At 35.1% G+C, this 26,059-nt stretch overlaps 1 protein-coding gene across 1 annotated transcript in view; it reads right to left on the reverse strand.

The window, feature by feature from the left end:
* Positions 1-1,737: 1,737 nt before the first annotated feature.
* Positions 1,738-26,059, reverse strand: part of LOC145686588 (uncharacterized) — a 188,197-nt gene continuing 163,875 nt past the window's right edge. The window contains exons 29-31 of the mRNA XM_081760044.1: positions 17,170-17,207; positions 6,009-6,118; positions 1,738-2,003 (exon numbers count right to left, since the gene is read on the reverse strand). Coding sequence (XP_081616170.1) covers positions 1,926-2,003; positions 6,009-6,118; positions 17,170-17,207 — 226 coding nt within the window. The 3' untranslated portion in view covers positions 1,738-1,925. The remainder of the gene's footprint in view (positions 2,004-6,008; positions 6,119-17,169; positions 17,208-26,059) is intronic.

A 26,059-nucleotide genomic window follows, 5' to 3' on the forward strand; every position in this document is an offset into this window, starting at 1 on the left:
GATGTATGCTGCATTACGCCAAAAGTATCCTACATTTGTGAACCGAAAGCACCACCCTGGTGCAACAGGATAAAGGAAGGAGGAAAAAAAAAAAAAATCACTCGGCTCAAAAAAGGCAAGAAAAATTTTAGGAACTTAATGGCATCTAAATGATGCCACACCTGACAAATAGTCCTGAAGTTGCCCTTCGGATTACAGCCTGTTTTGATCCATGGTATACTTCCGGAAATCATAATGCTTCAAGAACCAGCAGGAGGTGGAAACAGTGGTGACTCACTTATTTGATTCTAAGTATAAGTCATGGAATCGAGGAACTGGCGGGAAGATTGCTACAAACAGACCAACACGAGGAGCTATATTCTGAATCTTAACCTGTCTTCATTGTACTGTAATACAAATATACTGTGTGCCAGAATATTGCAATACCAGGGTGTCTACTAAAATTCCAAAATGAAATTTCGCGACTTTTTCGTGACCTTTTATTTACCAAATCATAAAATTTCGTAACATGCACAAGAGTGAATTTGAGTGCGAATTAGACCGAATTTTCACGCATGTGATAGAAGTGTGCTTTGCTTGCGATTTGGTAGCGTCTAAAACTGACCATAGGCATTTTTGTGCTGAATTTTGACGTTTTACAGAACAAAATTTTCCAGTCTGTACTTATATTTGTAGATTAAAAAAAAAAAAAAAAAAAAAAAAAAAAAAAAAAAAAAAAAAAAAAATCGTGACCCAAAAGCTAAATTTCGTGTCTTTTTCTTGACTTTCATGACCATTTTCTCATTTCGTGACTTTTTCATGACCGATAGACACCCTGAATACTTATGAATCACTTCCGTATAAGAGTAACTGTGGCCCACTTCGCACACACAAAATACTATATATATATAATTCTTAGAGCTTGTAATTTCTCTAAATTTAGTTCTACCATAAGTAAGAGGCAGAGGCGTGCTATTAGCAAAGAAGTCGTGGGTTTGATTCCTCTTATAACATTCCTCAGCAAGTCTGTTTGCTGGAGATGCTGTCTACTAGCTAGGCTATTCTATAGCAGTTCTCCATATAAATTCATTCAGAAGATATTAATGACACTGGCATAATGGTAATAACACTGGAATTTTAATCATTATGAGACACTTGACCGTGTTAGACCGTGTTGACCGTGTTATTTTAACAGTGTAAGCTGCGAAATTAGGTTCCGCTTATCATTCAGAAAATCAATGAATTTGGACGATTTCGTTGATCACTTGTTCTTAATAGCTGTATAGAGCAACAGCATCTCTTAGAGCTGACAATATAATCCTTTGTACCCAAGCAGAGAACTTTTTAACCACCTTTTATAAAATACGTTACACAGAACTTTTATCACAATGACAGTCTTGCAAAAAAGGAACCTACCATGGCGCCTAGTGATAAAGAACCGTTTTTATTATTATTATTTGAAAGTAATTTATACGTATTTTTTAAAATGGTTATTCTTTAATTGTAAAATAAATTTACGCAATATCCTTGGAGACGGATCCACTAACCAGAATTTCACTACCTGGCATAAAACTCACGTAGTAGTGATGTGTTAAATCACGTAGAAAATGGTTTTGTAGTAGAAATTTTTGCGATACCACAGTACGTACAACAAATGAGCAGGAAATATAGACATGATTTAATTTGCTGTAATTTAGTGCTCGGATATAACTATATTACCTTTTTCTAATTCACACCAGTTAGTTATTAATAACAACATTTATGGTATAAAAAAAAGGTTTATTCCTAGAAAAAAATGTTTTTTCTTCATTGAGATTTAAAAAAATACACAGAAAATTTGAAGATACAAAAAGTATACAAATAATACATTGAAAAGCGAATAGGAAATAAAGCTAGAAGTAAATAGAACATGCAAGTCCATTGCAGCGGTATGTCTTTTATTTTATTTATTTTCTCCATTTATTGTTTCTAAGCCTCATTCGAACTTGCGTGACAGGAGAAAGCTGCTGATCTGCAGGTTTTGTCTGAAATAAAAGGAAATAATAATAAAATAAAAATAAACACCAGTACCTTTCAGTGATACAAAAATATAACTCCATCCTCCCATAGTTATAGCCAGTTTGGTATGAGAGCATGTTACTATTTCTTACGTGAAAATATATATATATATATATATATATATATATATATATATATATATATATATATATATATATATATATATATATATATATATATATATATATATATATATATATATAGCCAAATGCACTGTTACCAATGCTTCCTGTGTCATAAAAAAGATATAATCGACATATGCCAAAGGGTTTAAAGGGAAAATTTAAAAATTATATTAATTTTCAGAGTTAAAGGAACACATTGTCGGATGAAAGTTAATTCTTTGATATTACTTTAGCTCAATAATCAAACATACTATTTCGGACTGATACTAAAGGAAGACTTTTCATTTTTTTTTAACACTAATTACTCTTCAAATATTTGGTAATCCTTCCTTCATACGGAAAATACAAAATTACTTAGGAATTACTGTCTTCTGACTACATTCAACGTATCATTAAAAAACGAAGGAATATTATGATAGTTACACTTTGTTCACTTTAATATTTTCCATAAGTAGAAGCTTTGCTTTGTATATACTTAAACACAAACAAACTATTTGCTGAGCAAAACAATATATTCACATAAAAAACTACATACGTGTTACAGTTTCGCCAACTAACACTTTGGCTTCATCACACCCTAAACGTAGTTTTTTATGTGAATATATTGTTTTGCTCAGCAACTAGTTTGTTTGTGTTTATTCACTTATTTAGCGGCAAATCAGAGTCGACTTCCTACGACACAGTACACGATAGAATTTAAAAGCAATCTATGTAGATGGAACTTAATTAAAATCACCACCTTTTCAAATAAAAATTTGCAAAAAAGTAAACACGATAATGGCTACGGCAATTTTAATTTGTACGGAGATGAAACACAGTCTGTTTTTATGGCACTATAATTGAACACATGATCTGGTATAATACTCAAATGTTCTGATGATTCTCACTCTATTTCACAGAACATTAATAATTAAGCAATGTAGACGGAAGTAAGTTCCAAACAGACGGACAGGATATCGAAAAAGATGATAAAACTAACCGAAATTATTCATTAGTAAGCAGGGATAAAAGTGAGAGAGAACGCGGGATGACGCCGTTCCTCCTTCCAGAGAATATCTATGCATTTCTCCACTTCCTAAAAAAATACAATGGAGAAAGAGGGCACGGGGTACGGCATGACGTCATGCGTCCCCTCTTATGTTTTCAGATCCACTTTTATCCCTGTTAGTAAGAAGACAACGACATGGTACAAAGGCCATTATATTTATGTACTATATAACTTCAATCAGTAAATAAAATACAGTAAAACCTGTTAACTTCGCCTTATTTTCATGAAGCTTTCTCGTTAGTTTTATATTTTACTTATTACCAGAACTAGGACTTATATATAAATTTATATTTTTAGTTTGACAAATTATTATAACTGAAATTTTGTTACAGCTTCACAAATAATAATGTTATCAGTGTCCAGTGATTTAAGATACATTTCATTGTCCGTATTTTTCCATATTTCTATCTTTAATACATATTTGTATATATTTAAGGAAATCGTACCAAATTTTACACATATCAAGAGATTTATCTCATATATTGTTCATTCTCAGCTCCGGCACACGCTCTTAGAAATCACATAAAAGATGCATTCATCTTTTCCACCTAATGTCTTGCATATTGTTTTCTTCTTTCAAATTTTGACGCTCATAGCGAAAGAAAAAGTAACACGTGTTATTGTTATTGTTGCGTGACTAACTGTAGAGGCAAATGACTATCGGCCTTCACAGGCAAACAATAATTTCCTAAAAAATTAGAGTTGTAATCTACCTGTGAAGATCTCACAGGTTTATTTATTTATTTTTTTTTTCTCAACAAATCAGTGATAATGTTGATCGTACATTGCTTGTAGTTGCAGTTTTAATGGATTTACAAGAATGAGTCGTAAGTTTTGCAATACTTCCACAACCCAACAGCAGGTACGTGTATACGCCGTGATCGGTCGTAAGTACATGGTAAAACTGGTCCCAGAGGTAGTGGCAAGCAGACTGTTTACTATGGAGGCCACCATTTCGCCAGTATCTTCAGTCAGATTTTAGTGGCAGTGACGATGAGTGCTCAATAATCTCATACGTGAACTGTCACTGTCTGAGATTATTGAGCTTACTCATTCGAAAGGGGAAAGTGAAGTGAGCCACAGAACAGCAACTTGCTGGTTCCAGAAATTTCGTGGAGGTTGTAAACACGTTGAAGATTAACCGAGATCCGGCCGCCCAAGGGTAACAGATTCTGAGGGTCATATGACATGATATTGAGGAAAATCCATCCACTAACACACGACAATTGTCAAACTAACATGGCATGTTCCTGTACACTATAAGGCGTCACCTTCACAAATTCGGAAAAACGATCACGAGCTCCTGTCTTGTGCCACATGAGTTGGCTCCTGTGCAGGCGCAGAGGAGAGTAAAGGTGTACTGACAACTGCTGCAAAATCCGCGTGATGAGTTTTCTGCAACAAATTTTTATGAGCGATGAAAATTGGTTGTTTTACTGAAATCTGAATGTGCGACTTCATGCTCTGTATGTGGTGAGACTAGAGGGATAATCACTTCGAGTTCGTTTCTACTAGTGATACTATCAACTCCGTCCTTTATGGCCAACAGTTTGAGCAGACATATACTGCACTACGCCAAAAATTACCAATTGATGAACCGACAGTGCGCCCTGCTGCAATAGGGTAACGCGAAAAGCACACTTGGTTCGAAAAATGCAACTAAAATGCAGAAACATAATGTCATCAAACTATGCCCGGCATATATTCCTGATCATGCCTCCTGCTGAACAAGTGGACGAAAAAACATTTCCTAATGGCCGAGTGTGATTGGAATTTGACCACATTCGAAACCCTTATAGACGAGCAAACTGTTAGTTGTGTAAGGGGGAAGAAGCATCAAGACAGTGAGGGGGAGATGGATGAAAGCGGGGAGCTGTCAGCTGAGAACAAGGTCACGCATGGAGCTGCATTTCATCACGTCAAGTGCATTCTGGATTACTTGGAAGTACAAGAAGATAGTGCTGAATGACAAAATGACGCTACGCAAAATAAGATCATCGATCTTTAAAAAATAAAACTGAAGAAACGAAGTTGACTGACTGACTTTTCTGACTTTTTAACGCGAATATGAACTGTCACATTGTTGAAGTTACTTTGTGTACGTATTTCCTTTTTGTTTGTTGATACAGTTAATTTGAAACTTTATTAAAGCATAGTTCCTAAAAATACGAAAATATGCATAGTTTCTTGTAGCATTTTTTTTTATTCATTGTATAGTGGTTATTTATCTTTCTAGTTTTTTTTTTCTGCATTTGGATTAACCTGATTTTGATTTAAGCGTGGATATCTTCCCTCTAATACCCCGGTAAATTGGGAGTTAACTATAATTATGAGTAGCCCTCAACGCTGGTCTAGCTGCTAGCGCATGTGTTTTTGCTCCATGTGGTCCTAAGTTCGAGGATTCCCGCTGGAAAGCACAAAAATCGAATTTCACAATCATCCATTTCTTTTAGCCCAAAAGATCTAAGAGTAGGACGTTAATTTTTTTTTAATTAATTGTCACTATTGTAAGTGTTAAAAATCCTACTTTATAAATTTTTGACAATTACTTTATTTTGTTACTCTCATAATTAATAAGAGTAATAATCAACTTAAAAGGAATAAACGAGGTAGCAAAAAACATGAAACCAGGCATGACTAAGATAGGCAGGTCTTACTGTAGTTCAGGGTCACAGAAACAAAAATTTGACCATTGAATCTCATCATATGCCACGCCAATCCGATCAAGAATATCTGTTATTCACATCCCTAAGATACATTTCTACATTCTTCTTCCATCTTAGTAGTGAAATACTTACTGAAATAGGCTCACAGTCCAAAACTTCTGCCTGGTATAGTAACTTTTTACGTCCTCTCGAACGCTCCGATCCTTCTTTACTGTTGGATTTAAGCTGTGGATAATCAAAATCTGGAAACAAAGAATATACAAATAAAGTGCAATCTATTACAAGGCATTTTGTTATTTACAGTTGTAAGAAAGAACAAAGAAACTTTTTACCTAGGTAATGTTTGAAAATACTTTCTATATAACTGCAAGGCAACTTGTGAAAATCATGTTTTCTGGTACATTTTTACACAAATACGAGCAGTTTATTACACAGCTACTGTCCCTCCCTTGCAGTGTACTCACGCTCCTTATTTAGGGTTGCCAGATTTTGTAAACGAGAAACTGGGACACCAATCTGAGGCTATATATAAGGTCAGAGTTCCTACTTATTTGATCAGAATCAATTAATTACCTATCTTTTCCAGATTACTACTCACAATTTTCCAGTTTATTCTATACACAGCTAACACAAATGAAGCCTCACAAGAGACGTATAAAGAATGTGAAAAGGTGACAGAACAAGAGCTGCCTGGTAGAGACCTGCATGGGCCGGTCTTGGGCGGGCCGACACTGATTTCTCTTCAGGTTGGACCGGGCTGGGGCCGATTAATTGCAATTCTTTAATAATTATTGACTTTCGTTAAACGATAATTGGAGTAAAGTCAAACGTTGAAGAATTGTGTCCTTGAAAAATGTTACAAAGAATGTAATAGCTATTTACAGTTTTTGTTGCTTAGCGGCTCCACTTTCACTATAGAGGATTGCAGGCATTGCGCGGTAAATTGAGCTCTGATCTTGACCTTCACTGAACCCAAAATATGACAAAAAGGGGTGGGAAAGTTTTGCCAGCAAAACAATATTGCAATCTTCACTTATGCTAAAAATCAATTAAGTTAGATTTTTCTTACAGGAAATGGAGATTTTGTTCTCTCGATGATAGGCAAAGTTCTAGGAGGCAATGGTACTATTCGGTAGGCCAGCGTCAGGTTGAGATTCAGAGTTTAGAAAATGTTTCTGAGGGTTAGGTCAAATTAGTACTAAATTTTGAGAGAGATTGGGGCTCGAGCTCAATTTTTTAAGAATATATCGGGCCGGGCCAAGAATTTTAAAAAACTTTTCGGGCCCGGGCTGGGCCGGGCCTAGGTACATTCGGGCTGGATTGGGCTCGGGCCGAAAAATTCGGCCCGTGCAGGTCTCTACTGCCTGGCGTCTTATTCAGATTTATTGTGTTTAACAAGTCCTAAATATTGCGCAAAGTACGACATACTCTTCCATTTATGATTGAAGAGATATTTTTTTTCTTTTTTGCGTCACCGCTTGAGTCAGAACCACTACCCTAAAAAATATACAAATTTAGCATTTATTAAGAAAAAATTCATTTGAAGTATAAAATAGCTAGCAGTTAAAGCCCGTCACCGAGAAAAAAAAAAAAAAGTTATTTTCAATTGAAGGTATTATTCGAGAAATTATTACCATAACGTATGCCCCTCTTGAATATTTTTAAAAATCAGTCTTTTTTCTTTTTCCTGGAAGCGAAACAACCCATTGGACGAAAGAATGAATAGGTGATTTTAAAATTCCTTGTTTGTTTAGTAAAATTAACTGGCTACATAAATCTTCCGAGGGGGGCGCGGTGGCTCAGTGGTAGAGCGTTCACCTCTGGTGCTTGGGGTCCGGGGTTCGATCCCAGCCCCCGCCAAGTGAACTTTGTGGTGGACAAACACCGTGCTCGTGGGTTTTCTCGGGGTTCTCCCGTTTCCTCCCACTTTCTTCATTCCACCGTTTCACTCATCTCTCATCATCACCGTCTCCTTTAGCCTAGCCGGCATAACCGTGGGACGTAAAACTCAAAGATTTCATTTCATTTCATAAATCTTCCGAAAACCTTCCGTTTTTAGGTGACACATACTAATTCTTGCCGGCTGATTTTTTTCAATCTGAAGAACGAAAACCGGGACGTCTGGCAACCCTATCCTTATTATTACATAAATTTCTGAGTCCTCTTGGGCTTCAGTTGATTTTACGAGGTGATAAGTTCTAAGGTATTCAACTCAGCATCCTGAAAATTAGATAATCGTACTGATTCATTTTTGCCTCACATTAGGAAGTGTTTGAGGACGTGTCAGGAAGAAAGGATTAGGTGTCAGGTTTACCCTACTTCTTTCGAACACCTTGCAATATCGGAATGGTACTTCCATCAATTAATAGTCTCCTTCCCTACCACAGTCAATGTACACGTTTGAACCGAGATCCTCCACGTCCCGCTTTTATAGAAAATCTTACTTTTTCAACACCCAGTATCTCTGAAGCCATCAACCCCATACTATCATCATCGTATGTTATCTTAATCAGAGTGAGAGAATTGGACTTACAATGGAGATTTCCCTATAAAAATCTTGTATATTCCGAATTGCTTAATTTATCGAGCTGTGACTTCGATAACTGGATAGTTTTCAGTATTCAATCACCTACTGAAAATTAGCTAATTTTTTCCTCTCGAACATGCGAAAGTGTAACAGAAAGGGTAATGTTCTCGCATCTGCGCCTAAGTCTTCCAAAATGGTCTTTTTCCGAGAGGGTTTTCAGTTAAAATTCTAAAAATGTTCCTTTTTGCCACTTTGACTACTTGCCTTACCCCTCCTCATTCTCCTAGACTTGATGACTCTCAATAATGTTACGTAAACAATATTGTGCAGCTTTTCGTCATAAAGTTTCTGCTATTTCCGTCCCTCTTGGGTCCGAATATTCACTTCAGGATCTTATTTTCAAACATTTCGTTTTTCCCCTCAACATAAGTGATCATGTTCCGTAACCGTACAGTTTAAATTATCGTGTTATACATTTTAAGCTTCAAATTCTTCGACAGAATTCGCGAAGACAAGAGTTTGAACTGAATAATAACCCCAATTCCCTGCTATCAGTTGTCATTTAATTAGAAGTATTCAACCAATAATCGATAGAAAATTAGGCATCTTAAAAACAATAATCTCAAAAATTTCCAGGCATTCCTTATTTTGTATGTATCATTATATTAAGAAATTGAGAAGTCTTTCATATCCCCTAGGAGGATATTTACTGGTCGCCTGCTCCTTTTAGTACGCAAACTGAACTCATTTTTACAAAGAGTCATTTAAGAATTCTACATATTTCACCGAGAAAATGAAAATTCTTCCCCTACAAATCAAAACTAAAATCAATTCTTAACATCTTTAATATTAAAATCATAATAGTTCCATATTTTCCATGACTTGGTTCCTTGGTTTCCATTATTTTAATATTTCAACTATTTTTGATCATTTTTGCTCTAATTATGCCTCCATGTGTTATTTAACACATTTCTCTATATTTATTTTATGCATGCCGTTATATCCTACCATTTACTGATTTCTTATTTTCCTTTGCGACATTGACCCGATTCTCGTTTCTCGTTTTCAGATTAATTTTTTATAAAGGTCTAATTAGTCCTATGAGTACATTTATAGTATGTTGATTGTCTTTCATTTTATAGAAAAAAATTTTTAAAAAAACTTACTATATACACCACACAAATATTATTTCTTTAAGTCACTTTTAATAATTAAAAAAAGAAATGCATGTCAACAAGGCTCCCAGTGATATTTTGTATAAAAATAGTTGCTTGTATTTACAAGATAGCTCCACCATATTGTATTCATAAATAGTTGCAAACTGTGTTTAAAAAAGTGGTAAGAACAATGAAATAGGGATCAAAGCATTTTAAACTCAACAATATATTGTCCATGATATGTAGACCTGCCAAATCCCACACAGATTTTACTGTTTCTCACTTGCCTTCTTAAAATATGTAGTAATCAATTCTGACTGTTTACTGGTAATCATCTGTAATTTTTCTGTGGCTGCTTGTTGATTTCTTTCATTTTCTTTAACTTTCGCCATACCTTCAATCATGGCTTGTGCCAATTGTACTTCTGCCATGTCCTTCTTTAACGCTGTTTTAAGCCGTTTGTTAGCCTCCGAGAGAAGCTGGTCAAATGTTTTCCTTTTAGACAGCTCAACTTCCTTTGATTCCGCTAACTTCTTTTCCAAGTCAGTTATTGCTGCTTTGGACTTAGCTACTTGCTTGATTTCTTTTCGAGTCGCTCGTGTTCTTTAGTTCTTCTTCTTCCTTTTGTTTCCTCATCCTTTCTTTGTAATTTAGGCAACTGTGATGAGCCATCTGAATCATTCTGATGAGTTCTTGACTTATAGGAAACGCTGTTGGGTTGCTTCCATACTTCTTCATTCTTTCGAACACAACAAATTTGCATTTAACATTCTCTCTGACATGCTGCTTCGTTCTTCAGACAGAACTCTCCTTGAGAAAGAATACCCACGTTCAACGTCACAATTTCCATAGAACAGTGTCAAGATGGACTTCATTACGTTCACGACAGTAGAATACTTTGGTGAGCCCCTGGCGTTTTTCAATGAGAAAATCTTATTCCACAAATGGCCGATTCACTCCCTTCCAGAACACCAGTGAGGAGGGAATGTACACAATGGAGGGAAATTTAAATGCAGGTTTGTTCATGAAGAACTTGTGTCCTCAACATACTCCACCAAAGTTTTACTGAGCTTTTTCTTTTAAATTTATAGGCTACAACACGTGAAAAAGTTGCAAAATAATAAAAATAGTTGCATCCATGAAAAAAAGTTGCAAAAAGTGGCAAATGGTTGTTTGCTGAGAGCCCTGTGTCAATAAAATCAAAGGTACACACTCTTGCTTCTCCAAACTCTTAGATTAGATTGATGTAGATGAGATGCCCACCCCAAATGCCAAAAAATGAAAACTACAATATTTGGTTAATTAAAATAGTCGCCGTCTGCAGTCACATATGTTTGCCATTGGTCAGCCAACGATTGGATTCCGCGGACAAAGTAGTTTCGAGTCTGCAATGCGGAAGTCCTCATCCGCACGTTGCACTGCCCGATCATCAAGGAGGGTCTTCTCTCTTAAGAAGCCATCGAGACACCGGAAGAGGTGGTAGTCAGCGAAAGAAATATCGGGGATATACGGTGAGTGAGGAAGTGTTTCATACTATAACTCACGGGCATCCTGGATCGCCCTCTGCACGATATGTGGGCGATCACTGTCATGCAACAAGAGGACACCATGCCTGTTGACCATTGCTGGATATTTGCGGACAAATCTGTGATGCATTTTAAGGAGTTCAGTATTATGACGATGTGCGCTGATGATTCCACATCGCATGAGAAAGATACGATGGATCACAACCACCATACTAACACCACCACCTTCTGTTCGTCAAAAAGATTGTTTAGGAAACCGCCCTAAACGTTGATCACGATTCAATCATTGTTCTGACCATTTAAGATTGTCATAACAGATTCATTTTTAATCTGAAGTGACAATCTGATGCTGATAACTTTTTCGGTTCTTTCTTACACCCAGAGAACTGCACACAATACAGACGGCAATTCTTGTTGGTCGGTTCCAACTTTTTTCACCTTAGCAATTACATGGAGCCGCTCAATGACAATGGAATGATATATGCTTTACTTGTCTGCAATGGCACAAACGTTTTTCCGACAATCTGCTTCCACTGTGTTCCTGAGAAGCTCATCTGAACATCATGATGTTTGGTACCCACGGAGCTCATTTTACAATCCTGTCACCGGAATGAAATTTGAGAATGCAACTGCGAATAATGCGTTCATTCGCCATTCCTAGCCCAAATGCACCGTTAATGTTGGCTTGTTTTGCAGAAATTCGCTTGAATTCCCCAGGGAAAAAAATCACTCGTAATTGTTTGTGTTCCATGGTGAACTTTCGTACAACTCTGTTCAACAACCACTATTTCCTGATTGACTTTATTGGACATGTACAGTGTTTATGACGTTATATCCGTAAACTTTGTCTGTCACTCAGTTGTGTTGCTCAGGTGAGGTTTGTACCAGACGTCAAAGAACATTTCATTCATACCAACCTAATAGATATTTAAAAATTATATTAAATATCAAATTTTCGCTGAGAGCTATCAGCATTTTTAACAGTTAGGTAGGGAATGGTATTCTGGTACAGAAAGAGAGTATTTCCATAAATGGAAATAAAATTCTACGTTTAATATAATTTTCAATAACATCTGATGATTTAATTTTTGTTGTGGTATAGGAAAAAATATCATTACTTAAGTCAAAGTCTGCTTGTAAAAATGGAATAAATTAACTATATAGAACACTATATAATGAATACAGAACGCTGTTCCGCGTATGTTTGACCAAATGCGATTCCTCCCCCTCACACGCAGAACGACTTTAGTCAGGTGCATTTATTCTTGTAGTGTATGAGCTGTTAGAGAGTGTTTGTATTTTCTTGGTTGGCAGCAGTTGGTTTTGGTAGGGCTGCGTTATACAGTGGAGTCTCGTTAATTCGAACTTGGATAATTCGAACAGAAGTCCATTCCCCTTGAAAACTGTATTGAAAACAATAGCAAAAAATCGTGGATAAATCGAACTTTTGAACGTATGTTTTGGATAATTCGAAGTAAATACAGTTGAAAACTTTTAATGTTGGACAGATGTAAACAGAGAAATACAGTTTTAACGTGTTTTCAGTTATCCAGATGCAGCCATAGGGAAGAGTAATACAAAAGATGAATAGAAAATCTATGTAATGATAAAGATGAAGGTGAGTTGACGAAGAAGTAAAGATAGAGAACGTGTGCCAATCTCATCTTGTTTCAGAATTGGTTGAAAATTTAAGATGAATTATTGATAAAGACAACCAAATGTTATTAATATTGTAATCCACGCAATACATGAAATTCAAGATTTATTGACCGTACAAAAACAATCTAATTTAAGTAAATGAGGTTTATGACTTCTTAAAAGTGAGAACAGAGTATTCAAATTGTTACTGGTGTTTAATTGTTTGGGCTATTCAATGTATGTTGTAGTGTTGTACGTAAATATATTTTCCATAGTACACGTAGTTTGAATTATGTGGAGTCAATGTCGTTTGTTAGTTTGCGGTATTCGATCACGCAAATAATAAGCTGCTTTAAAGGTAAAGTCTACACCATTTGAATATGTTTTTGATGCACAGTACTTTGGTTTGTTTGTTGTTATATATGTGAAAATGAATGTTGTTGGATAATTCGAAGTTTTTTCGTGTCCCCTTGGACTTCGAATTAAAAAGAGTCCACTGTAGTCCATTACGAGCTTCCTCTCTAAGAGTTTCTGACGAATGATCCATTAGCTCCTTTTCTTTACAATTCACTGTTTACATTGTTAAAGAGCATAGTTTAGTTTATCAATGACATCACTTCCCAAAATTGATCTTAAGATGAAAATTTACTGCATGTCAAAGTACAAGATTCACCCATAAAGTAACCGAACTTTTAAACAGCCAATTCCCTTTAAAATGTTATCAAACAACACTGGTAAGACACTCTAAGAGCCATTCCAGGTCAAATCAAAACAATTTACCTTACCGTCTCAGATTGTCATGAAATTTTGCACAGGGTTACTATTCATATAGACTAAGAAAAATACCAAATTTCCTTTTAATATATCGAACGGTATTGAAGATAGGGCTATGTAAAGTTTGGAAAAAATGCCCAAAATACGGTGTAGCATGTTCGATGTATTTTGAAATTGGAATTGCAGCTCTGCTAATTGAGCTAGCCAGCTGATTGAGGTGTCATTTTACAGCATTTTTCATGCCCTGTGGTATTCAACAGCATATAGGCTAATACAAATTTTTATTTTCAAAATCAAAATCAAAATTTTACTTCAAAATTTTTCAAAAAGGACATATTTTAAAATTTTGAAATTAATTCCATGAATAGATACTATTGTTCTAAAGCACCTGGCAAAATATGAATTTGGGATGATAATGAGTTCATTGTTAAAAAATTTGAAACTGACACTATAGTTTTCATTACTATCCTGTACCTAGCTAAAAAATACACGAATGCATTTATTTATTTATTTTTCAACTTGTGGGAATAAATCTGAACACTAACATGAAGAGTACAGTAATGGGTCTAAAACATATCGACTTGTAATCTGCTGGCTATACTTATTACCTCATACTTTAAAAACTAACTTAAAGCAAGTGCTGATACTTTTGAATTTTAAAATAATATTAATACAAGTTTCACAATTAAAAATGTTACTGTAACTAAAAACGTGGTTTGTAAAAAGTATACATGTAGCACTGGTACAACAGCAGGGTTGATCGGTTTAAACCAGGTGTTTTTTAAATAGAAAAGACAATTGGTGTATAAAGCCACAAATTGTAATCACAAATGCCACGTGAATTTCATAGTGACGTTTTCACATTATGTCGAATCATCTGTGTTAGTTGAATCTAACATTCCCCTTGTAATTAAGGAATCCCGATGAGCCTACAAAATTTCTCTCAGGTGGAAACCGAGTAGTGATTCAGATGCCACCTCAAGTAGTAAGTCCAATCCTTCATAACCTCGCTGTTACATAAGGAGTTAAGCCTAATCAAACCAAACGAATTGAAGCAGCTTTAGCGGGTAGGCATGAGTTCATTGCCAAGCAACAGGGAGCCTTCCTTAACTACACAAAAGAAAATCTTAAATAATCGGAATTTGCTGTCATCTGTGATTTTTCTGAAAATTATAGCACAGAGCTACCACTGGACAAGCTAACAGGTCACAATCCATCCTTTTGTTTCATATTTCAAACAGGAAAACGAAGTTGAATATGTTAAATATGTAGAGGTTTCCGATTGCCTGGAGCACAATACAGTTGCTGTTTACACCTTTCAAAAAAGACTCGTATCATTTCTGATATCCGAATTTCAAAAACTTCCAAACAAGGTTTTTTTTATTTTTCCGACAGGTCTACCGCTCAATACAAAAATAAAAACTTTTTGAACCTCTGCTTTCATGATGCAACTTTTTAAAGTAAAAGGAGGGTGGTACTTCTCGGCTATAGCACATGGAAAAGGGCCTTGCGATGGAGTAGGCGGTTCAGTAAAGAGACCCTATGACAATAAATTCAAACCACAAGACAACTTTTTGAGTGGGCAGTAGAAAACATTACCAAAGTAAATTTTGCCTACTCAACCCAAGAGGAATATACTGGAGCTGAAATGTTCCTGGAAAGTCGCTTCGATCAAGCATTGACTATTAAAGGGACACAGCAATATCATGCATTCATTTTCATAACTACATTAACATTATTGGTGAAACACTTTTCAGATAGTTTGCAGGGTTGGGAAAAGGAAGTGTCACAATCTCCAATACATACCAGGCTATGTCACCGCTGTTTATGAAGGAAATTAGTGGTTCGGGTATGTTTTACAGAAAAATGAAGAACTTGATGAAGTAAAACTAACTTTTCTTCATCCACCTGGCGATCTCTATCATTCTCGTATCCAAGAAACGCTGATGTTCTGTGGATGTCTGTAGTGGACGTTCTGACAAAAGTGAATCCTGTAACTCCCGATTAAAGAAGTTATGTTCTCCGTGAAAGTGATATATGCCGCACAAATGTGACTATTTCAAATTTCAAGTGATAAACATATCCTATTACTTACGGAAAAGTTTTACTATGAAATCATCTATACTCTTTATTCAAATTAGTGTTCATTTTTATTTTCACAGAAGTATAAAACTTAGTATTCTTGTTTTATTACCCTACGTACAGAGTATTCTTGAAAAGTAAGTATTAGTTTTGAATTTTTTTTTTTTTTTTTTTAACAATGAACCCATTATTATCATCCCAAATTCATATTTTGCCAGGTGCTTTACAACAATACTATCTATTCACGGAATTAATTTCAACTTTAAAAGTATGTACTTTTTGAAACATTTTGATTTTGATTTTGAAAATAAAAAATTGTATTAACCTATATGCTGTTGTATACCACAGAAAAGGATTTGAAAAATGCTGTAAAATGACACCTCAGCCAGCTCGCTAGTTCAATTAAGAGAGCTGCAATTTCAATTTCAAAATACATTGAACAAGTTATTTTGGGCATTTTTTTCCCCAAATTTTACATAGCCCTATCTTTAATACGTACTGTTCGATATATAAAGTTGAAATTTGGTATTTTTCTTAGTCTACCTAGAGCGCATCTATGTACCAAATTTCATTAAAATGTGAGATGATGAGGTTAACTCACTGTATTGAATTGATATGAAATGGCCCCTAAGCTTCCTACTAGTGCATGTTTAAACTGGTTTGATGCAGTTTGGATCTGGGTACTCTGTAGCAAACACACACATTGCGAAGTGGTCGTGCAAAACACGCGCATCAAAACAGAACAATATTAACATAGAATTTTGTTACAAATTGCAAAAGTCTTTTACTGAAATGCTGCAGATGGTGAGGACACTAAGATAATGCTGCGTTACAAGACTGGTGTATCAACAGTACAACCGTTTCAAATATGGACGGAAAAATATTGAAGGTGATTCAAGGTAAGAGCTCTTTTGAACGTCAAGGAATGAGGAAAATATGGAGACACTTCGTGCATAGGTAAAATCCAATACATTAAATCGAAAATTTGTCTTTGTATTTAAGTGTAGACCCAGGTGGATTATCAATCAATGTACACTCATGTGCAAAATTATTGCCGCATATCTATAAACACGTAGAAATATAATTTAATAGCGAATTCGCTCGGTATTTCTTGTAAGTTGGTATGTGTATAATCGGCAAAGGCAAATATGTAGCAAATTTCATGTCAAAAGAGCAGTAAATAAGAACAATAAAACGAAAATAAAACTTTCTTTTCCATTTAGCAACATTTTGTTTTATTCATTCTAATTTTCGTATTTATAATTCTTTTCCTATTAAATTTACCACAAATATACATTTCCCGATTATGCACATAGTATCAGTATTAAAAGTACCCTGCAAAATCATTATCAAATTATATTCTTACAAGAAGACAGTTATAGATATGCGACAATCATTTTGGACATGAGTGTACATAGGACAGTGGATTATACATAAATTGTATTATATTAAAACTTAAAAACACTTTTGACCATACACTTCCATGAAATACGCCTCACACATTTAATTTAGAATAAAATAAAGTTAATCGAAAACCTTGCATTTCTTTTTCGGACACACTATATTATATATATAAAATATTTACTAACCTTCATCCTGAGACTCCTTTTGTGGCTTTCGTCCTCTTCTGCAACAAAAAGACAAACACCAATCATTACCAATACATAAACAAGTTAAAAGTCACAATATTGAGGCTGCTTCATATAATTTTCAAGAATAATTGAATAAAATGAGCATTACAAAATATGAAGCAAAACCAAATACAATACCAAACGACGGGATTTATCAGGCTAGCTTCATTTTGGATACTTTATCTTTACAGGGGAAGACTCACAAACTAATGTCTGACAGCACAAAGGAATAGTGACACTTGGGCTGTTTGTCGAAGATACCAGTGTTCAAAGTGGAAAAAAAGTAGAGGCGGTATGTTTCATTATGATTTTGACTCGACATACCAGCTATCTAAATATTGAAATACAGTGAGGGTATGTTTCCTAAAAAATTGCATTTCTATTTTTATAATGACTGAAAACCATTGGAGATTGTCTCTGTATTTACGGGGAGGGGGGATGGAGAAACTTTGATCCCCTACCAACAACTTTCTTAAAAAAAAAATAAAAAAATATCCCCTTATGTTGTATTATAGAAAATTATACACGAAAATGCTCAAAGACCGAGTTTTTATATAAACAATTTTCTGCAGAAAAACTCTCGGACCCCCACTCGACTGAGGGATATTACAAACCCTCGGAAGATCCGCACTACAGCAGACAATCCCTAAATCCGCCCATGCTTAAAACACATTTGTATGCGTTATGGTTGGTTTAAAAGGACAAGCTTTTGACTACAGTTTTCGTATCTCTCTCATGTATTTTTTACCTTTCCCGAAAATTCACGATTTCTCTTACAAATTTCAGCCTAGAGACTTCAAATTTTTAGAGAAGGAACTTCATAACCTATTGAAGGCAACAATCCAAGTCGATTTTTTTTTTATTTAGAATTTTCTTCATTGTTGAAATGACTTAATTTTTGAAATTGAATATGCAAATCTTAACCATATACTATTGCAACAATGAAGAAAATTCTAAACAACAAATCGGCACGGACTGTTGCCTTCGATAGGTTATGAAGTTTCTTCTCTAAAAATTTGAAATCTGTTGTTTGAAATTTGTAAGAGAAATCGTGAATTTTCGTGAAAGGTAAAAAACAAGAGATACGAAGACCGTAGTGACGTCTATCGGCAAAATTTGTTCCTTTAAACCAACCTTAAGGCAAGAAGACACACACATACATAAGAAAAAAAAACAATTGAATGTGGCACATCAAAATATACAGTAGATGAACTTCTTTGAGGACACCTTACTTTAGAAAAAGAACAACAATGTCGGTGTTGTCAACTTAGAAATTATTTCTATAGAAGAAATAAAATATCTTTATGTGCAAAGCTATTCGTCAATTACTGTGTATAAAAATGGATTAATTTAAGGTATTTAGCATCTACTCTCCAGTGACAGTATGTCTTGATCACCGAAAAACCAGAGGCGGTATGGCATAATACCGCAACTGGAAGATACTATACACAGAAGGTACGGTATAGACATATTCTAAGTAATGATTTGCAAGTATACTACTATATTATATATATATATATATATATATATATATATATATATATATGCAAAAGTGATTTTGAACTCGATGTAACTTTTCGATTTTTTTTTTTATTAACCTATGCACTATCAGTATGTGACTCGTTGGTTTGTCTGATTCTGAACTATTTCACAACAGAACAGGAATATAAGTTTAATAATGCGAATTACATGAACTGACGATCGGATAATTTATTGACATGTAAAACTAATAAAAACAATCGATATTAGTGTCCAATCACAGTTTTCGAGGCCGTTGAGGTGAATAAAGACACTCCTGATCCCGTTCAACTCCAATTTCATTCCCCATGCGTATCCTAAGAGAAGGGGGGGGGGATTCAATCATAATCCTATTCTCCCTATGAGAAGAACGACAGCTAGTTTGTTATAGTCCAATTTCATTCCCCATGCGTATCCTAAGAGAAGGGGGGGGATTCAATCATAATCCTATTCTCCCTATGAGAAGAACGACAGCTAGTTTGTTATAGTGAAGTAAGTTCAATCCTTAATATCTACATAATTGCAGTTAATTTTAACATTTTATAATAAGATAAATTATATCTTGACTACGACTTAGTGCCTTTTCTCTTGCATTAAAAGGTGCTAAAATCTACGTAATGGAATAACGCACAATGGTTACTTTTAAACCGATATCCTATATACATAAATGAAAAATGGTTACCATATCATCTGAATAATGTAATAAAAATATATATTATAAAAAGAATGAATTTCAATAACATTGTATAAAAATAAAGTTAAATATGAAAAAAATAATTTGTTATACTTAAAGTTGCAAATTCGTTGAAAGCAAATGTTTTAACACACATTAAACAGAGAAATAAGAAGAGGGTTACAAACGATTTCGTAACTTTAGTGTATATGTAGTTATATGGGGAACATTTATAAACAGTGATCATGTACACAAAATGACGATAATTCTTCAACAGGTAACCCAGCAAATAGTTGGCCTGTTGTTTTAAATACAGGTATTATGATTTGGTTTAAGTTTAACGTCCCTTCCAGCAGTGAGGCCATATGAGACGGGACTTACTGATTAACGTGGAATCCGAACCACATGAGCTCCCGCCCGAAATCGACTCTGGGTTTCCCCATGCCAAAGGCGCGTATGCTAACCACTTAGCTACGAAGGAACTCTATACAGGTATTATACATATGAATGTTGTAATGTACTTTTGTGAGATATAAGAAAAAAATTAAGATTTAATCATAAACTAAAATATTGGGCGTTACACCGACAGTGAACTTTCACAAAAACAATGCTATTAGCAAAGTACTAATTAATGAATTTTAAGAGGTAAATTTTATTAAGTGTACCTTATTGATAGGGGCACGAATTTCTCACACTAAGAATTTAAAAATTTCGCGTTTCGTTTTTCATATTTCGCATTTTGTTGCATTTTTCAAATATAGTTTCACATTTTGTAGCTCTTGTAGAAAAGATATTCCTTGACCTTTTTATGATTGTTCCTTTTATTCATAGATCATGACATAAACAAACCATTAATAATCTAAAAACAAAATACACTGAATACTTCACTTGACATTGTAAATTTCACTTATAAACATTTTTTAAAAAAATCATCAGCAACTAAACTTACTGTGAGCAGGAAAGTTTTGCTGTCTTCTGAAAACAGATAGGTACAAGTTACATTTAAGTATTAAACATAAGAATATTACATGTTTCCACATTTTTCTCCATTGTTGTACGTTTGTCACTTATCACCAATTCATACTTGTTAAAAAAAAAAATCTCACAATTGGCATTGCTTGATGGAAGCCACACATATGTAAGTGTATTTACAACAAACTTCAATCATCACTTAGGAACTCCCCACTCAGCTGCGATGGTGATAACTAACGCACAACATATTCTCTCTATACCTGTGTCCGTATCACCCAAAATGCACCTTTCATGCACGTTCTACCGTTCCGTCCGCGGAAAACCAGGGTTTTTTAATTAATGACAACTTATTTTTAAAATTTCGCGCAAAACTCTCAAGTTCACGTTTTATCGTGCAACGGAAACCAATGAAAATACACACAGAATATCATAAAACGTCAAGAAACTGAAAATTACTTAATTCTGATGCATTTCGTTTTATCGCGCATTGCGAAAAACTCGTGCCTCTACTTATTGGGAAACACTAATTAAAAAGCAAACTTTTGTGAAATTAAGTAAGTAATATTAATAACCACTGTTGGAACAAATACAATACAAAAAGGCGTAGAAAAAGTAGTTGGGAGACACGAATTAGAGAAAACGAAGATTTTTGTTTTTTTAGCTGTATAGTCTCATAATGTATGCTTTTAAAGGTATCTACAGAGTTTAGATTTATTTTTTAAAATAAATATTTACCTTCTATCCGACAATTATGAAACGTAAAATCAAAATGATCTAAAGTTTCATCAACATGTTAATGAGACGCCTTAAACTTTCTGTTCATTTTATTGCTATTCGTTATCTTTTAACAAATATTGATAATTGCTAACATATATATACACCAGCAAATGCCTGCACGTGTTACTCTGGACAATATTTTGCGTTCTTCCTTCTGTACCATTCATATAGAATTCATCGTAACTCGAGGTTCCGCAAATAATTCGAACGTCTTGTATGAGCATCTTGTTATTGAAGGAAATTTCGGTAAGTTAAGATTTAAGGGAACTGGATGGTAACAGTGATTCCCAAGATAACTTCCCTTCCAAAGACACCATTGCCACACGTTAAGACCATTGGAAAGGCCAAAACCGTCTTGAAAATAATAGCCAAACGAAATTATTCGCTAAATATCTACTGAGTATATTATCACAATAAATTTACGAAAATGTTGCCATCAAACTGCAATTTACTTGGCAATGCGTGTTAGGACATGCTTTGTAGTTCAGCGCAGATCATCACAAAGGTCTCATGAATTTGTACAATCAGTTTTCATATACCATATCTTTTCCCGTAACAAATCTCCATAACACAACTCTATATACAAAAAAAGTTACAATCTGGTGATTGAGGTAGCCAGTGAACGAATCCACGACGACTGGTCCATCGATTGGGGAAGGTTATATTGAGATGATGTGAGTATGATAGGGTGCCCCGTCAGTTTGAAGTCATTGTTAAACGTGTAGCTAGGAGTACATCTAACTGCAGTGGAAAATAATCTTGCAGAAAATTTTGGCCCGTCATTCGTCCTAGTAACACAATGAGGTCAGTAATCAAATCATCGACTATCTCTACAATACGTTCATCGCAAAACATTCCTGGAAATATGTCTATACAATTGTATGCAAATTCTCAAGCATTCACTGATGACTGTTTCAGGTGTTGTTCACGCCTTGTCGGGTAAAGATAGCTTCGTCCGTAAACATAATATATAGAAGTAAATGTCTATCTGCCTGCACCTACTGACAAAATTCCATACGCAGCTCACCGTCCCTTGCATGGAGGTGTTGCAACTGTTGTAGATGAAAAGAATGTAAATCTTTTTTGAGTAGTAACTGATGCATATAGGATAGTATTACACGTTCACGTGTAGCAATTCTGCATATGCTATTTGTAGGATTTCTTTGGATTATTTCTAAAATATTGTATCCCGTCAAGTGTGAGTCGTTGGGATGTTCAAATGACAACTGTGCACCTGGATGCATGCCACTATTACGTAATGCCCTATCCACACGGGGAAATACGCGCTGGTCAGGTGCTCTGCGATCAGGATACCGTTGTCTATATTATTCTATTGTACGCCTTGCACCACCGCTGCAGAAACCATAGACAAAAAACATGTCTATATTCTCGGAATTTGTGTACAAGTGCGACACTTCTAACACTTTGTAGTATCAATTCATCACTTATTCTTTTTATCGTTTCGCACTGTCAGTTTTCATATGACTTCTTTTTCTGCACATATTATTACACCAGTAAATCACTTTTTGATTAACAGTACATTCTTTGGGAGTTGTAAGATTGTTGCAGATGTTCAACACAAAATGTAAAATACAACATATTTCTGAAGTATTTGCTGACTATGGTACGCCTCCCTTAACCAAATATTATGTTTCATTTTGAAATTTTATTAATTTGTTTCTTGTCGTTAGTTGTGTCGTAGCATGAAACTGATAAGTTCTTTTTAGTACTGCCATTTTTGGAACCAAGAAATCCTTTTTATATGTCAACTTATTTACTTTAGTTATTGACGCATAATAACTAAATTCATTAATACTAAGTTATTACAACAATATTGATCGAAACATTTCTTGATTTCCAACACGTTTAATACACATTTGGTATACTACACTTTACGATATATTTTGAGACGAAACAATCCTTCGAATTTTTGAAGTTTTCATTTTTCATGCTTTATTTCGGAAGGTAACAGTCGTATTGCAGCAGAAATTTGAGCATTTACGCGATGTGTTATAGAGTACACTGAATAGCGACATTGCTTATCTGATTACAAAAATAGGAAGAATTTCATTAATCTTTCTTTCCATGAACGTGATTTTGGTATAAAGGCAGAGTGGCACTTTTTGGCTACTGCCAATGGAAAAGGACTATGTGATGGGTTAGGTGGTACCTTCAAAAGACTAGCCGGAAAAGCTAGCTTATTACGTCCTTATGGGAATCGATTATGACTCCTCGGCAACTATGATTGAGCAAAGGCAAGTATGTTGAATGTAACTTTTGATTATATGTCACAAGATGTACTGCAAAAGATTTGTTCTTGTCATCAGGATTTGAAAAAGCCGCCAGAATAGCTGGAACGTGTGGCTTACATGTATTCATCCCAATAAATCTTAACACCTTACACAGAAACCAATGTTCATCTTTGAAAGAACACAAAGAATATTCTGTTTAGGTATGGAAGGAATGCATTCCTATCGAAGGCGTTGGCCCATTTATTACAGTTCCTTACAATAGCAAATGGTGGTTGGGATGCGTTTTGTCTGTTAGTGCATATGAAGAATATACTTCAATGCTGATTTTACATCCAGCAGGTCCACAACCATCATACTATTATCCAAATAAGGACGAAATTTTGCAAATTACAGTCACACATGTTCTAGTCAAAGTGGATCCATAAACCCAAACTGGATGAGCATACACTTTAAGTGTACAGAACACTGTGAAATCGACAAATGCACTGAAAAGTTTCTAAATACATCTGCTTCCTTGCCATGGGGTATTAATGAATGTATTAGACTTTTCTTTCCTGTAAAATACATATCTATCTATCTTATATACAGTCACAAAAAGCACCACTCCTCAGAGCAACCGCAACAGTTTCATTATATTTATTACTTAAATAAGCCATTCCGTGACATACTAGTATCTACTTGGTGTTTCCAACAACCTTTAAGTTTGGGAAAGATCAAAGCAGTATTTTGTTTTACAGTAGTTCAGATGCTCTCCGTTTGGTGTCTTTGTACTCAATATGAGTGTGGTTGAGACTTAAAATGCTCGTCTTGTTTGCTTTTCTGGAGCGGTGTAAAGTACAAATTTTAATGAAAATTATGCATTATTTTGAATGTTCGTTTTGTTTACGTACTAAACGGAAGTGCTTCACGTACATTATAAGATGTTGAAGAATCTCATTATTCCCTAGAAACTAGAAAAATAAGAGAAAAATGTGACACAAGGCTTTGTAAACAAAAGACCGGCACCGCGAAGTGAGGGCTGCTCAAATAGACAAATCGCAAAAATTCTAGGTATACATCATACTATTTTTGATAGAATAATACAGAAGCAAGGAGAGCATGGTATGTCTTCTGAATGAGAACGGTGTGGCAGAAAATGAAAACGGCTGCGAGATTTGATTGAGAGGTTTTTCGGTTGGCTGTATCAGAGCTTCCAGGGGTATGAAATGCAGCGATTATTTATTCTAATGCAGGTTACAACATAAGCTGGATGACTGTTGTCAGACGATTTAATAAAAAAAGGGTTACATAAGAAAACTCGAAGAAAGAATCCACTTTTAACTAATAAACATGTAAACGCTAGAAGAGAGTTCGTGAGTAGACACAGTGCATGGAGTGATGAACAGTGGTGGTACGTAATTTTCTTGGATGAGGAGAAGTTTATGATTGTCGGAAATGACAGTGGAATGAAATTTTGGATGAGAAAACGAGAAAATGTTAAGCCAAAGTAAGTTTCCAAAAGAAGGAAATTTGAAGAAAGTGTTATGTTGTGCGGATGCTTTACTTCAAATGGAGTGGGATGAATTAAAATCTGGAATAAACAAGTGAATGCGGCATATTACATTGACATCCTGAACCGGAAGTTATTACAACCATCTGTTAACTATTTCTCAGATCTTAATTCGAGTTGATTTATTTTCCAAGACGACAATGCGCCGTGACACAGAGCACGGAGTGAAGCGGACTGGTTTCAAAGTATGAATTTCCAAAGATTATGGTGGCCACCAAATTCTCCGGATATGAATTCTATATAGATTATGTGTATGTCTCAAAAAGGACATGGGAAGATATATCAGTCTAGGAGACAAATCACTGAGGAACAGGTTCGAATCTGGCACCTCGAACTAGATATTACATTAAGTGAAACACTTGTGAACATCATATGCTGTTGGTTTGCAGCAGTAAGAGCTGCCCGTGGTGTTAAAACTCAATGTTTTCAAGTAATGTTTATATATGTACTATAGTAGCACAACATAAACATTAGAGAACTATTAAAATATCAGTTGAACAGTGTGTGACCAACAAGGTGTGTAAAATACAGCTGGAATTAACAATATAAGTTTTTTCCTAAGTGGTGCTATTTTTTTGTGGAAGACTGTATACACAGAGTAGCCCATTTTAATCTTCTCACGGAAATATCTCAAAAACGGTTGAACAAAATATGAAACAGTAAAATGGCATGGGCACACCAAATGGTGTTGTTGTGGTGATCCCCAGGGCCGTCTTTCATGGGGGCTCAAGGCCCAACTTCGAAATTTTAAATGGAAACATGCGTCGAATGATACCTCGTTCGATAGATCTTCAAACACTAAAGAGCGCTGTGGCAAAGGTTTTTCATATGGGTCACCGTTTTCAAAATGACCAGCCTGTATCCGATAAAACGCCCAGTGCCCATAGAATGAAAATGGTTAAAGGTAAATAACAAAACTTCAAATAGGAAATCACAGAGGCTCGATTCCACGGCTAGGATTTATCATTCCACGGCTCGAGAATGTTGCAACAGAAGAAAAGATGGTAAAAGTGCCATAGTGCTAAGGAGGAAATCTAATTCCTAGAAAATTATTGCTCCAACCTCTCTCCGTAAAAGGGTGAAGCGGGAAGGAACGGTGAAATTGCA

Source organism: Thermobia domestica, chromosome 5 (assembly GCF_964235325.1).
Source record: "Thermobia domestica chromosome 5, izTheDome1.hap1.1, whole genome shotgun sequence".
Lineage (NCBI taxonomy): Eukaryota > Metazoa > Arthropoda > Insecta > Zygentoma > Lepismatidae > Thermobia > Thermobia domestica.